Here is a 13,326-nt window from a genome sequence, read left to right on the forward strand (position 1 = left end):
CTTGCAGCAATTCAACTCAGGACAACTTGTTGAGTCAATGAAAGGAAAGGTTACATAAACCCACAAGCTGTAGGCATTGTGGAGTAGTCTTGTGAAGTGGATGACTGAGGCAGAGGAAAGGAACAAGAGGTGGGAGGAAGAAAACACTGTGAATCACGCTGCACGTCGAGAGAAACCATCCGTTTGATGGTATGGAAGTGATGGAGATAGAATAGAGCACAGACAGACAGGCAGCAGCGCAGAGGAGCATTTCTGATGATGTTCTGCTGTGCCCTCGTCAGCCAATAGGATGGCAACAAAAGCAATTAGCAAAGCAGCAAAACGAAAAAAAAAAAGATGACTTATCCTTCCACACATCTGTCTCCCTGGACAGTTACTGCAGAGGAAATGAGGATAAAAGTGGGTGGGAGAAGATATAAAAAAAAAAGAGAGTCATCTTATATTTGGAGCCGTTCCAAGGCTGCAGGATAAGATTAGTGGGAGTGTTTTTTAAGAAGATGATAATGTGACCAGCACTTTTCATATGGGTGTAAACATCTCAATGACACGCCTCAGGTCTTGCATTAGTGGACTGAAGAATTTTTTTTCTCTGACCTGAAACTGTCTTCTTCAATCAGGTTTGTCAAATCCCATGATCCTCCTGGCGCCCTCCCAGTCAGAAGTCACTGGTGGACCACAGCATCAGCATCTGGCTTGTCTAGCTTCATCACTTTGTATAACTTTGCTCCTTTCCATGTGAGCAGCAGCTCGATCAGCTTTCCCAATTAGAATTCACCTCAGCGTGACAAATCCCAGCGCCGTGTCATGCTAAGGCAACTCTAATTAGGAATCCATTGTTTGGAAACTGCCTGTAGCACGTCGAGCAACCTCGAGTAAATCAAATGTGAAGCTTAGTATCTTGTCACATAATATATGGCTCACGTTGGGTATAGTGAGATAATAACCTGTGCAGTCTATGCTGTTTATGTCTATAAAACAAGAAAGTATCTTCAGACACAACCCTGGTTCATTTAACGATCATTTCATTAATAGTCGCTCTTGTATATATCAACTCCTAATAAAGAACATATGAACATATGCACTTTTAGATATCTCATAATTGCATCTTAAAATCTTAAAATGGCATCTCTTTAGATATGTTATTTTATTAGATATAAGATATTTCGTGATTTCATGACAGATAAAACACAATCATTCCAAAACCATAATTTTTTATTAAAGATGCCAGAAAGCTTCCCCGCTGCAGGGAGTAAGGGCGATAGAGAGATTTTCGCTTTTGGCAGTTATAGGAGCTTACATAAATCACAGTAACATTCTGACTAAATGTGTTACTACATCAACACAGCCTCTCTTGTGAGATTAAACGTGCTGATTTTCTCGGGTCACGATTGTCTTGCTGTCTGGCTAACTTAAGCTAACAGCACTAGTATCAATGATACTGAAACATTAACAAAGTTGTTTGTCCTAACCTGACAGACACTTAATAGGGTGGCCCAGTTTGCTGCAGCAGCGTAGTCATTTATTATAATGCAGGCTGTTGAAAGTATTGAAAGGGACGACGGATGAATAAATCATAAGCATGCATTTCATGTCACATTCAGGGGCCACTCAAAATGGTTCTGAGGACCGCTATTGGCCTGTGGGCCACACTTTGAGAATCACTGACTCTGTGCCTAATTAACACTGTCTTTGGAATCTGTTTTTGATGCTTTCAAGTCATCCATATTATTAAGCAAAAACTCCAGTCCCAGAGGAAATAATTAAGAAAATAATCTTGGAGAGAGCATGCATGTGAACCTGCCTTTGGAAAAAAACATGATTAGCTGTCAACAGCTACAGCGTCAGGCCACTGACAGGAAACACAGACATGTTAGACTTTTAGAATGTCTCATCATTGTTTGGTGATTTGCAAATGCTGAATGCGGGTTAGACATGGGGGTACGAAATCATTTCAACGTTTTCATGCTCTGTGGACGGGCACTTACTGTACCCATGCTGGATAACATGACCCTCTTTAGCAATGCAGTAAACAAACACTACTACTCAAGTTTTCATGTGAATGGCCTACACAGTGGAAAATAATCAAATTTAGCATATTTGAAAATAGACGCATGCTGATAATCGCAAAAAAATGCAAATGTAAAGCAGAAATGAAAAAGCTACTTGCAGCTGTTGGTGCAAGTAGCACGGTGACGTGACAGCTTCAGACACGTGCTGAAAACACAATGTGAGTGATGAGACTGAACCAAAAAAAGTACATGTTTGGTTAAACCAAAACAATGAGCTGAAAGACCCTATTAAGCGGCGTAGACTTGGGATTAGTGTTAGCATCAGTGGTTCAGAAATCCAGTCCATTAAAAATACAGTCACGCACAGGGCTCTAGAGAATAAGAGTCAGGGCTCTGGAGTGTAAGCCTCGTAGAAAAAAATTCAGGACGTTTAAGATGAGATGAAAATGTTCATGCATGAGGCCCAGTGTCTTCCAATCAAATTTCCATATGAACCTTACTTTAGACATCCTATCAAATAATCAGAAAGAATGAGTCCTCTTTCAGTGGTATTCAGAAGACCAATTTACATCTGAGATGTATGACTCTTCTTCATAAATGTACAGAGAAGAGAATAATAGGAATGAGTGGAGTTTCTTAACTGAACACACAAACACAAAGGCAAGCTCCCACATGCTTGGCAGCTAGTTTACAGCTGACGTTTGTCGTTAGCACACTGGTGAATGACTTGAAATTTGCTTTCTGTCTAAACACAAAGTTACAGAGACTTCTGTAAACTAATGAGACACCTGGTCCAGTATTTGTTTTGAGTATGAGTCATTGTTATTTGCCTGAATTACCTTGTAAGAAGTACCATCACATTGTCTGTAACCCTCAAATACACAGCAAACTAAGAGGTTATGCGTATAAGCATTAATATAATTCTGATCAAGGAAATGTCTTTATTGCTCAGAGAGACTAACTGAAGTGTGTGAAAGTGTGAACATGCAGTTTTTCAAAGCAGTTGGTGACTTTGATAGGTTGAAAAAGTATTAAAGTGAATGAAGTGGTCAACTGCACATTTACAACAGTGATGCAGGAGGAAGCAAGAATGTGAAGCCACTACAGGGTTAAGATGTCAATTATCCCTCCGTTTTTAACCTGCGACATGCAATTCTCTCCTGCCGTCTATCTTCTTTTTCACTGAAGGAGGAGATCAAAGACAATCTCACAGGTTTGACATGTCCTTGTCTAAATGATGCAGTCTTAAGAGGTGACTAATTCAGGCAGAACAAAGCAGACGTGTCAAGAGTGATTCAGACGAATGCAACTTGTCACAAGTGAAAATCCCCATGTAATTAATGTAACTTGTGAGAATTCAAAGCACATATTCCTTTGGACATGTAAAGAAATGCATCTCATATTTTATTCTCAAATGACATATCACATGCAGGAACATGAGCTGGTGATATTCCTGTCTGTCTCTATATGCTTTAAAGATTTACATACAGCTGCTTATTAATGCAAATATGTAGTTATCCAATCATATAGAAGACACTTAGTGCATACTAGTATGGAGATGCAGTCAAGAGCTTCAGTTGTTCAGAACAAATATCAGAATGGGGAAGATGTACGTAATGCATGTGACTGAACATTAGAACCCCATTTATACATGGCACTAATGTGATTTGTATGTTGATAATGAAAAATAAATGATAGATGACTGAATGAATGCATTGTAACAGAACATTTAATACTACCCGTAGATTTAAATACTCATAGAGCAGATGTCATTATCCAGATAATGTATGTAGATACAAAATGCATGTGGGTGTAGATGGGACCAAAAGGATTGTTGGCTCTCACAGTGCTGATCTGACAACAGTTACTCAATCAAACAGGCGTTGTAATGTTGCAGAGGAACATCTCTGAGTGCTCAACACATGAAACCCTCGAGTTGAGAGGCTACAACAGCAGAGACCACAATCTGTTCCACTCCACAAACTGTTGGCACAGGGTCACCAAAACTGGATAGAAGAAGACTTGAAATGTTTCTGCAGTCACATGCAAGTGGTAGTTGCAGAATTTGGAATAAAAGTCATCGATCCATGGATCCATCCTGCCTTGTGTCAATAGTCAAGCTAATGTGGGGAATATGTTCCTGGCTCGCATTAAGTCATTAGACACCAACTGAACATTGTTAAAATGTCACAGCTCGTACCCAATTTCCTGCAGGATAGTTCATCATCTCACGAAGAACACCCCAAACTGGTTCCTCTAACATGATCAAATGTAAAGTGGCCTCCACAGTCAAAAGATTTTATTTCATATAATCCAACCAAAGTACTTGTTTGGATGGTCAAACACCATCAATTTCTGTAAAATTGCAAAAAGGAATCCATGCCACATAAAATTCAGGCTGTTCTGGGGCAAAGGGGGGGGGTTCTACTCAGCACCAGAGAAATGTTCCTAATAAAGTAGCCACTGAGTACCGTATTTACCGGACTATAGAGCGCATCGGAATATAAGCCGCACCCACTAAATTTTAAAAGAAAAAAATATTTTTACATATATTAGCCGCACCACACTATAAGCCACAGAGATATATGTTTTGAAATGAGATATTTACACAGAAAGATTTTGTAAATGTTTACTTACATACCTTAATTGTTTCCAAACGGTGCCTGTAACACGGCTGATTGAACAAAACAGAAAAGTCATTAATGTTTTTATTCATCCTCCTCCTGTGCACTGAAACCGTCACTGAAACGTTAGCGAAGGAAAATCTATAGATTAGCCGCATCGTTGTATAAGCCGCAGGGTTCAAAGCGTGGGAAAAAAGTAGCGGCTTATAGTCCGGTAAATACGGTACATATCAAACAGCAAGCTCAAAAAATGAAACCAGGCTGATTGGACTGGTGCCAATGAAGCTCCAGCTGAATGCACAGTGTTGGACTTCAGCTAAGAAAATCCCATCCTCAAAGGATTCAACTGGCCTTTGAAAGTTACAACCAACCAAAATGTCTCAGAGGTATCTCAGCTGTGTCCTATGAAGCATGGATCCCAGAGAGTGGAGTTAGCCAGTTAAACCCTGTTGAATAGTGTTAATTTGTTCCAAAGGGATGGGATGAGCGTGTGGGGCAGGTAAAGACGGGGGTGTTTTCTGGATGCTGGGGCCAGTTATTGAGAGGACCCCCATCTTATAAACCTTTCGATTGACTGCAGTCTTACACTCTAGGTTTAGGGGCCTTAACGAATATGTGGAAAACTTCTGTTACTGCAGGGATTGCTGGTTTGTGGCTATTTCCATGACAACCTAGTCTATTTATGATTGCCAGTGGGGCCAGCCAATGTAGGTTAGCCAAAGCAGATACAGTTTAGAGTATACTATAAGGCATGCTGCCGAGTTTGTGCTCTTTGCTTGGGGGAATCCAGGAGTGAAGGTTTAAAGGTATGTGAGTCAGGGTCAGAGATGAATAATGACTTATCGTTTAGCTCAGTCACCTTGTGTATTGATGAATTGATTTGGTCAGAGTCCAAGGGTTAAAAAACAACAAGACTGATGGACAATAATTCACAAGACAAAAAATGTGCACCCCCCCATGTCCTTTTTGGTTCCTTCCAGGTCAATGTTTCTACACAAACTGAGTTTTCTCTCTTGCAGAACACAAATCCAGAAAACCCGAACTGTGTGGCCATTGAAGGTGTATTAGAGGCTTACTTCCAGAGCCTACGAACTGTTCAGCTGTATGGCCCAACTAACTTTGCCCCTGTCATCAACCAGGTGGCTCGGTGAGATACGCACACACACACACACACACACACACACACACACACACATACACATGCACACACGCATACAAGAGACACACATCTACTTGTGACACTATACATGTCATGTAGGCACACACACAATTTATGCGCATACACGTACACTCATATGTGCATACAAACACGAACCTACATACACATACATAATGTCTCTCATACATAAAATCTGCAAACTTCCATGTGTTCCATATGCATGTGTCACTCATCATGTGCCATCAAGCCAGCTGTTTATGTGTATGCATGTCGTGCCTACAAACAGGAAGCAGGAGAAGTGATAAAGAGATCACAGAGACCGTCTGTCTGTCAATCATCCCTGTCTTTGTAGAGAAATCAGTTTCACATTTTTTTCCCAGGCATTTTCAGATTTTATAGATCCCTGTAGATTTTTCTCGTAAATAAATAAAACGTATGTTTACATGCAGTGCCTCTCACCGAAACACAGACCATAGATATTAAATGTATTCTTGAGTTCTAACAAGTGTGTGGAGGGCATATTCTTCCTCATTAGAAACTGGCTCTGCAAATGCTTTATGAGAAAACAAAGTAGACAGCACCACTATAAATACAGCCCCCAAACACGATTCTTTTTAGTGGTTTTTCACACAAAGAAAATGCTTTGAGGACTGTGTATTTTATCCCGACTGTCTTCTACCTATCAGCTGTAAAAAAAACACTGACTGGTGTTTTCGCAGTGGCTCTGAGTCCCTTATATACTCTGTTCCTCCTCTCTATTCTGCAGAGCCACTGCTGCTAAGTGCACAGCTAGTTATTTCAAAGCATTTTCAATTTGTTTAAATATATTTTACATTTTCCACATTTTTTTTATCTTCTGATTGATATTCTTCTAATAGTTTTTTCATGTAAAATGAATCTACAACAGTTCATTGCTCACTGTGTCAGTGTTAAAACAACACATCAAAGTACTTACACAGAGAAGGGACGCCCCAGAGCCGCTGGACGCTGCCGCTGTGTAATCGAACATCAACAGCCCCATTTGTGACAACATGTCTTGCAAAGCGGCCACAAAGGGCTTTCTTTTTCCTCGGAGCCTTTTGTCCTTGTATGTTACATATGAAAGGTTATGCAGCTGTGCCATGAGGTATTGAATGTTACACGCACACGCTGACTGCACCTTATTATTTCCTGAGTATTATTTTCTGAAAAACCATGCACACATGATGTCAGTGCTTCACTAGGAATAAGTTAACAAACCTTGCTCAACCCTGCAGCACTTCATTCTACAAACTCTTTCTAAAACAAATTACATTTCACCAATAAAACTTTTTTGGAGTACAGCCAGTGTTAGGTTTTTAATGGATTTTGGCTGGTTATTACCTACTATTGTATTCTTAGCCCCCATATGAAGCAATAATATCCTGTCCCAGTTAAGTGTGATTGTGGTTGCATAATCAAATGGAGTGTAGCAGTGCTGTGTTGTTCAACTGTGGGCTCAAGAGCTTCCAAACTCCCATCCATCCATTCAGAGAGAGAGAGAGAGACCATGAAATGTTCTGTCCTTGCACTTTTTTTTCTTGTTTTGTTTTGTTTCTCATGTCTCCAGATATTTTCTGCTTTGTGATAATCAGATGCGCTAACCTTCCTTCATTCTCCTTTTCTTCTTTTTCTTTTTAAACTTCCTCCCTCCATACCTTTAGCACTTACTCTGACTTGCTATCCCTCTGCACCTCTTCCTGCTCCACATGCTCGCTGTCTCTCTCCTCCTCCCTGTTTCTTGTTGTCTGCCATCCTCTCTCCCTACTCTGGTTCTTCCCTTTCCTCTTAATTAACCTCCCCATCCTCCTCTCCTTCTTCCTCTTGGTCCAGTTACTTCTCCTCATCCTCCCCCTCCTCCTCCACTTCATCAGACATCTCTTCTTTGTTGTTGTCATCCATGCGAGGGTTTTAAGCGAGGGTGATGAAGACAGGGAGAAAGGAGAGAGATGCATGGTTTAATCCATATATACATAAATACATACGGCTACTCTTACCATTTGCAGTAACTTATTGGAACAACAATCATATTATCACAGCCAAAGAAACATACGCTGCTTCTCTCCAACAGTGTGTTTACATGCATTGTATTGCCCTCACTGCTTTTTTTGCCCAGCTTTTGTCTGCACACTATATGCTCTTGTGTGTTGTCTGATGCCATGTTGTGTGTCTCTGTGGGCAGAGAATCTGTGAGGGTCGATGAAAATACTATTTATGTTATTATTGGAAACAAGTAACCAGCCTACACACACACACACACACACACACACACACACACACACACACACACACACACAAACACAACCCGGATCAAGTCTACGTTTTTCTTGTCCAATAGAACTGAAGGTTCACAGTTTCAGTGAGGTCTTTGAAGTCTGTGAGCCCAAAGCCTATAACTCAGCAGCAGTGAAGTGGATACTACGGTGGCCGGGAGGTGCAAAACAATTTTACAATACGAGAAACACTTTTACAAAGCTGGAGACAAATTTACATTTTAGAAAACATTTTTACAAATCAGAAAACAAAATGACATTGCCATAACACATTTACAAGTCCTGAGACAAATTTACATTTGAGAAAACAAATTTACAAGACGTGAAACACTTTTACAAACGCCGAGACAAATTTACAAGTGACAAAACACTTTTACAAGCGGCCGAAACAAATTTACAAATAACTTTTTCAACCTCATATGTTCGCCACAATACGGGCAAAAGACCGCTTGACTGCCGTCCATCGTGGGTCGCCATGAACTCCTTATGACTTCCGGTTCTACTCGACAGTTGGTACATTCCCTTTCCGGTTGAAAAAGTTACTTGTAAATTTGTTTCGGCCGTAAAAGTGTTTCTCGTATTGTAAAATTGTTTTGCACCTCCCGACCACCGTAGTATACCAACAGGGAACATCTATATTCTAATTCATCATGTGCTTGTGGGTCTTACATTTTTTGACCTCCTTTTTCATTTGTACAAATACCCAAAATGATTAGAGATGGGTTTTTTTTCCAATATGTCTTACCCACAATCATGAGACATGTATTATTCACAGCTTGTGCCCCTATAACAGCCTGCGTGAGTCTCATGTTTAACCTGAAAGGCTTATGTTTTAATTCCTTTTTTTGTCATTGGTGATGTGAAAATGTCACATTCTCACATAGTCGGAGAAATAAAAAGAGTGTTCCCTGGTCATAATTCAGTGACTAAATTCACACCCCAGTGGAACATCTCTCCTGCTGACTGACAGCTCTGTCGTCTGAAGAGTGAGTCACGCACTGACTCACGGTAGTAGTAATTGTTGGCTAAATCTTTATATTTTTATGCTGACATATCTTGAACCTCCTCAGATGCTAAAATGTATAGTTTCAGTTACAGTCCTCCCTTTGACTTGTCCTCACTTTTCAGAGTTTCATTTCATCAGAGTGTCTCAATATGACATCACTTATGCCCTTAAGAAATATTCCAAAATGCTCAGCACTGTCAACACAATCATTTTCTCTTATGAGCTGCTTCCAGCGGACCATTATGTCAGTCCTGGGAGCTGTTTTATCTGTAGCATTAGCATTCTTCATCATCAGTTAACAAACAGCCAAACATTAGCCACTCCATCCTCCTTGCTCAAAACACCTGTTTTGTCATACATTTTCTCTTTCTCGTCAGTATAACTAAACAAAAAAGCTTTTTTAATTTATTCATGAATCACAGTATCCATCTAGTGTTGCATTGGTGTGACAATCAGTGACTTACTTGGAGAGCTGAAAATCCCAGTACCAGACTTAATATAAGCATTAAAACGGAACTGTTAGGACACCAGTATCAAGACGCTTCTGTTAGACTAAATATAAAACACAGAAATATATGATAGAGATATTTATAATACAGAAATATGAGAATATGATATTTTATTTATGATGATATGCTCTAACTATATCTAATTACACAAGGCCATTTTAAGTCTTTGGTGAAAGAATCGTTTAAATGCTGACACACTAAAAAACGTGTTTGTAGATATTACGGCGCTTTGGCAATGATAGCAATGAGAGGGAGAGGGAAACAGAAAACATTAGGGGCAGATATTGAGACAGACAGAGAGGAAGCCAGCAGACAGGAAGGCTGGTAGACAGAAAGACAGTTTGCCATTTTGCCTGCTCTCACCCTCAGGCCAGACTGAGAGTGTGAGCCAATCAAACAGTGAGTCAGACAGCAGGTCCTCCTTCTCCCTGCTGGGATCCTAGCATTACCTGCAACACACACACACACACACACACACACACACACACACACACACACACACACACACACACACACACACACACACACACACACACACACACACACACACACACACACACACATACACACACACACACACACCAACCAGTGTTGAGCAAAAATACTCTATTATACAACACAGTGTTATGTGGACTATTTTACAAGAAGCCTGTGCTGGCAGGGAAGCACTCTGCATCTGCTCTTTAGCGCAGACATTTAAATCCACATATTAAACAACCTGCAGAGAACCATCGGAATATCTGATGGTTGGACAGTTACCTGCAGAGCGTGACAGGCATTCAATTTAAAGGTTGATATGAATGATATGTAGCCCATTTGTTTCATACGAGAATCAGCAGGTAACATACTCCCAATAAAGAACATGCACAAGGTACAACTTCACAGAGAAAATAAGAGAACTTTGTTTATCCTAATATTGCAGATGGAAGTGTAAAGTGTAAAAGTGGTGTAAGTGTAAAAATATCAACACACAGATGCAGAAATTACACAAAACAAATGATTCAAACGAGGGAAAAGTCCAGCCAGATTACAGCTGAGGCTGACCTGCAACACTAGCATGTATTAAAAGATTCCTTCAGTCATGATTTTAATCTTTTAATCACAGCACCTCAGTATTGTATCGTAAGGTCATTCATTTAATGGGATCTCCAGAACAAGCAACTTGTCAGTCTGTGAAAATGTAGCATTAATGTAACATAAGCTGACGTTAGCTCAGCAACCAAAGTGGAGATTGAGAGCTTAGAACAGAAGATGTCAGGTATAACTGTGGTCAGTTTTCAGCCAATACCTCCTTGTCAAGATCTACTCAAAAGGGCCAGCGCAGATAAAACCACACCTGCACCTCAATAAAACCATCCAGGGAATAACACTAAACTTGGAAATATCTGTTTTAAACACACATTCCTTTACTGTCATTCTTTCCTGTGGCTTAGCATTTTTTGAATACTGCCACAATTTATCACGATATATATATATATATATATATATATATATATATATATATATATATATATATAAGTATGGTAATTTTTCATTTGTTAATTTTAAAAAATCAACAAGATCTGGGAGGGACTGGCAGAGGATGCTTCTTCAGATGGCTCAAAGTGCACCAGGAAAACAGATGTTAAACACCTGGAGCATTAAGATCATTGTGCTGTCAGTGATTTGTTCCACCACATCAGAAACGTGACATTACTCCAAGCTTTATTTCTACAACACTTAACCTAATTTTGGTGTGTGTGTGTGTGTGTTATGACGTTAGGTGTGCTGCAGAGGTGACTGACGGCTCCCAGTACTTTGTGCTGCTGATGATCACAGACGGCGTCATCTCAGACATGGCGCAGACCAAAGAGTCTGTGGTGAACGTGAGTAAAACACACCACTGCACACAGAACATAAAAGTGTACGTAGAGGTACCACGTGGATGGGCTCGCAATTTTAAATAACATCCCATTTAAAGTCTAAACAACATCCAGGTCAAACCAGGGAAGCTACATCATAACTGAGCTGAGAATCTGAGTCAGAATCAAAGCTACACTAGTAACATTAACATTTCAGCAGCTCAGGGCTGACAGTCAACCTCAGATTTATGTAAAACTAAATGTGGGTATGGCAGCTGGTGCAGGAAAATCTCTGCTTACAGGTAGTTCTGAAGTGAAACTGCCATAAGCAACCATTGTGGTTTACTGATAAATAAAAAATACTTATAGTTTCCCCTTTTGTTTATAAATCAAAATATTTTGCCACTTGTACATTCTGTACTCTAAAGTCATCACAGATTAGTAAATAAGATGTATTGGTGCAATATTACATAGATTTTGTTGTTTAAAGTCCTTAAAATAAATTCAAACTGTTACCTGTCACTGACATGTGGGCCTGCCAAAACCCCCGACAACATGTGCCTATGCAGGATGTGGCTCCAGTCCATGTTAAGAAATGTGAGGAAATTAGAAGAAGACTCAGTGGGGAAAGGATTTAACCGATCCAATCCTGTGCTGTGGAGGTCCCCAGAAATCCAGGAGGATTAACACCGGAGCCACGAGGGACAGATGGAGTCCTTGAGGAGTGTGTGTGTGTGTGTCTATGCATTTAAAGAGAGCAAAAAATCAAAGTATGGGAGGTAATTTGTGTGAAACAGGCCTGTGGATTTTCAATTAAGGGAAAGTATTTTGATAAAAATGCAGTTTACTTCTACAGTACCTCCTTGCATATTTATTTTCCTATTTGATAGATTTGGTGCTGTGTTTGTTTGGGATATAGTTACAAGGACAAAGTGTCTGTTAGCAGAGATAGTCACAAATAGAGTGCCACCTACAGAATCTTAAAGCTGCACTAATTGCACTAATTGACATTTCATATTAACAATGGCTGAATTGTGTCATGTGAGAGTCCCACGTAGTAACAAATCCACAGAGCATCATCACCAACTCTGCAGTTCCCCTCAGTTTTATAGGGCATTTTAGCATCTTTGAGGTCATATTTGGTTTTACAGCCTGCAAGTTACTGGTTCACACAGCTCTCATCAGCTCTCATCAACCCGATGTCCAGCCACAGCAAACCCACTGCAGACAGACACAGCTAGCAACTGGCTGGTGAATATAGTGGAGCAGCCCAACAAACAGATATTTCCTTAGGAGGTGAGACCAAAACAGGGCTGAAAGGAGATACTTGCTTGCTCTGTGTTTGCTGGATGTGCAAATGGGCACTAACCCTAACAGCAGTTTGAGACAAAATAGAAAAGCACATTTTGGCACAATATGGCTACTTTCATGCCACACTTCAGTGTATTCTGCAGCAGAGAGTGGGTAAACATTTGGTTAAATGAAATGTCCACATGAAAGTGCTGGTCTTAGTTCAGATCCACTTCAATTATGGTGGCAGTTTAAAGGCATGAGTACTCACACAGGAAACAAATAGATGTGTACATTGTTAGCAAGACTAGAAAAACGAGAGCAATAAAAAGCTCCACTGATGCAGAGATTAACATTCAAACCCACCTTGATGCCACATAATATCTTTGCGGGGATGAGCTCATTTGTCTCATTTATGCAGATCATACGGGTGGGCGTGTGACATGATTCAGAATATTCCTTGCATTTGTCACAATGTCAGCAAACACCTGAATTTTGTTGATGAAAGGAAAGAAGAAAAGCAGATCAACAGTGCAGTCAGTGTGAAAGCAGACCAGTGCAGTCAGGCTGGGGGGGGGGGGTGCAAGTGAATTCTTT

At 40.2% G+C, this 13,326-nt stretch overlaps 1 protein-coding gene across 1 annotated transcript in view; it reads left to right on the plus strand.

Annotated features, from left to right (window-relative positions):
• The window catches only part of LOC139209562 (copine-9-like), a 127,014-nt gene that overhangs the window by 105,771 nt on the left and 7,917 nt on the right, over positions 1–13,326 (plus strand). The window contains exons 17-18 of the mRNA XM_070839325.1: positions 5,653–5,780; positions 11,361–11,463. Coding sequence (XP_070695426.1) covers positions 5,653–5,780; positions 11,361–11,463 — 231 coding nt within the window. The remainder of the gene's footprint in view (positions 1–5,652; positions 5,781–11,360; positions 11,464–13,326) is intronic.

The sequence above is a fragment of the Pempheris klunzingeri genome, chromosome 2 (genome assembly GCF_042242105.1).
Source record: "Pempheris klunzingeri isolate RE-2024b chromosome 2, fPemKlu1.hap1, whole genome shotgun sequence".
Taxonomy (NCBI): Eukaryota; Metazoa; Chordata; class Actinopteri; order Acropomatiformes; family Pempheridae; genus Pempheris; species Pempheris klunzingeri.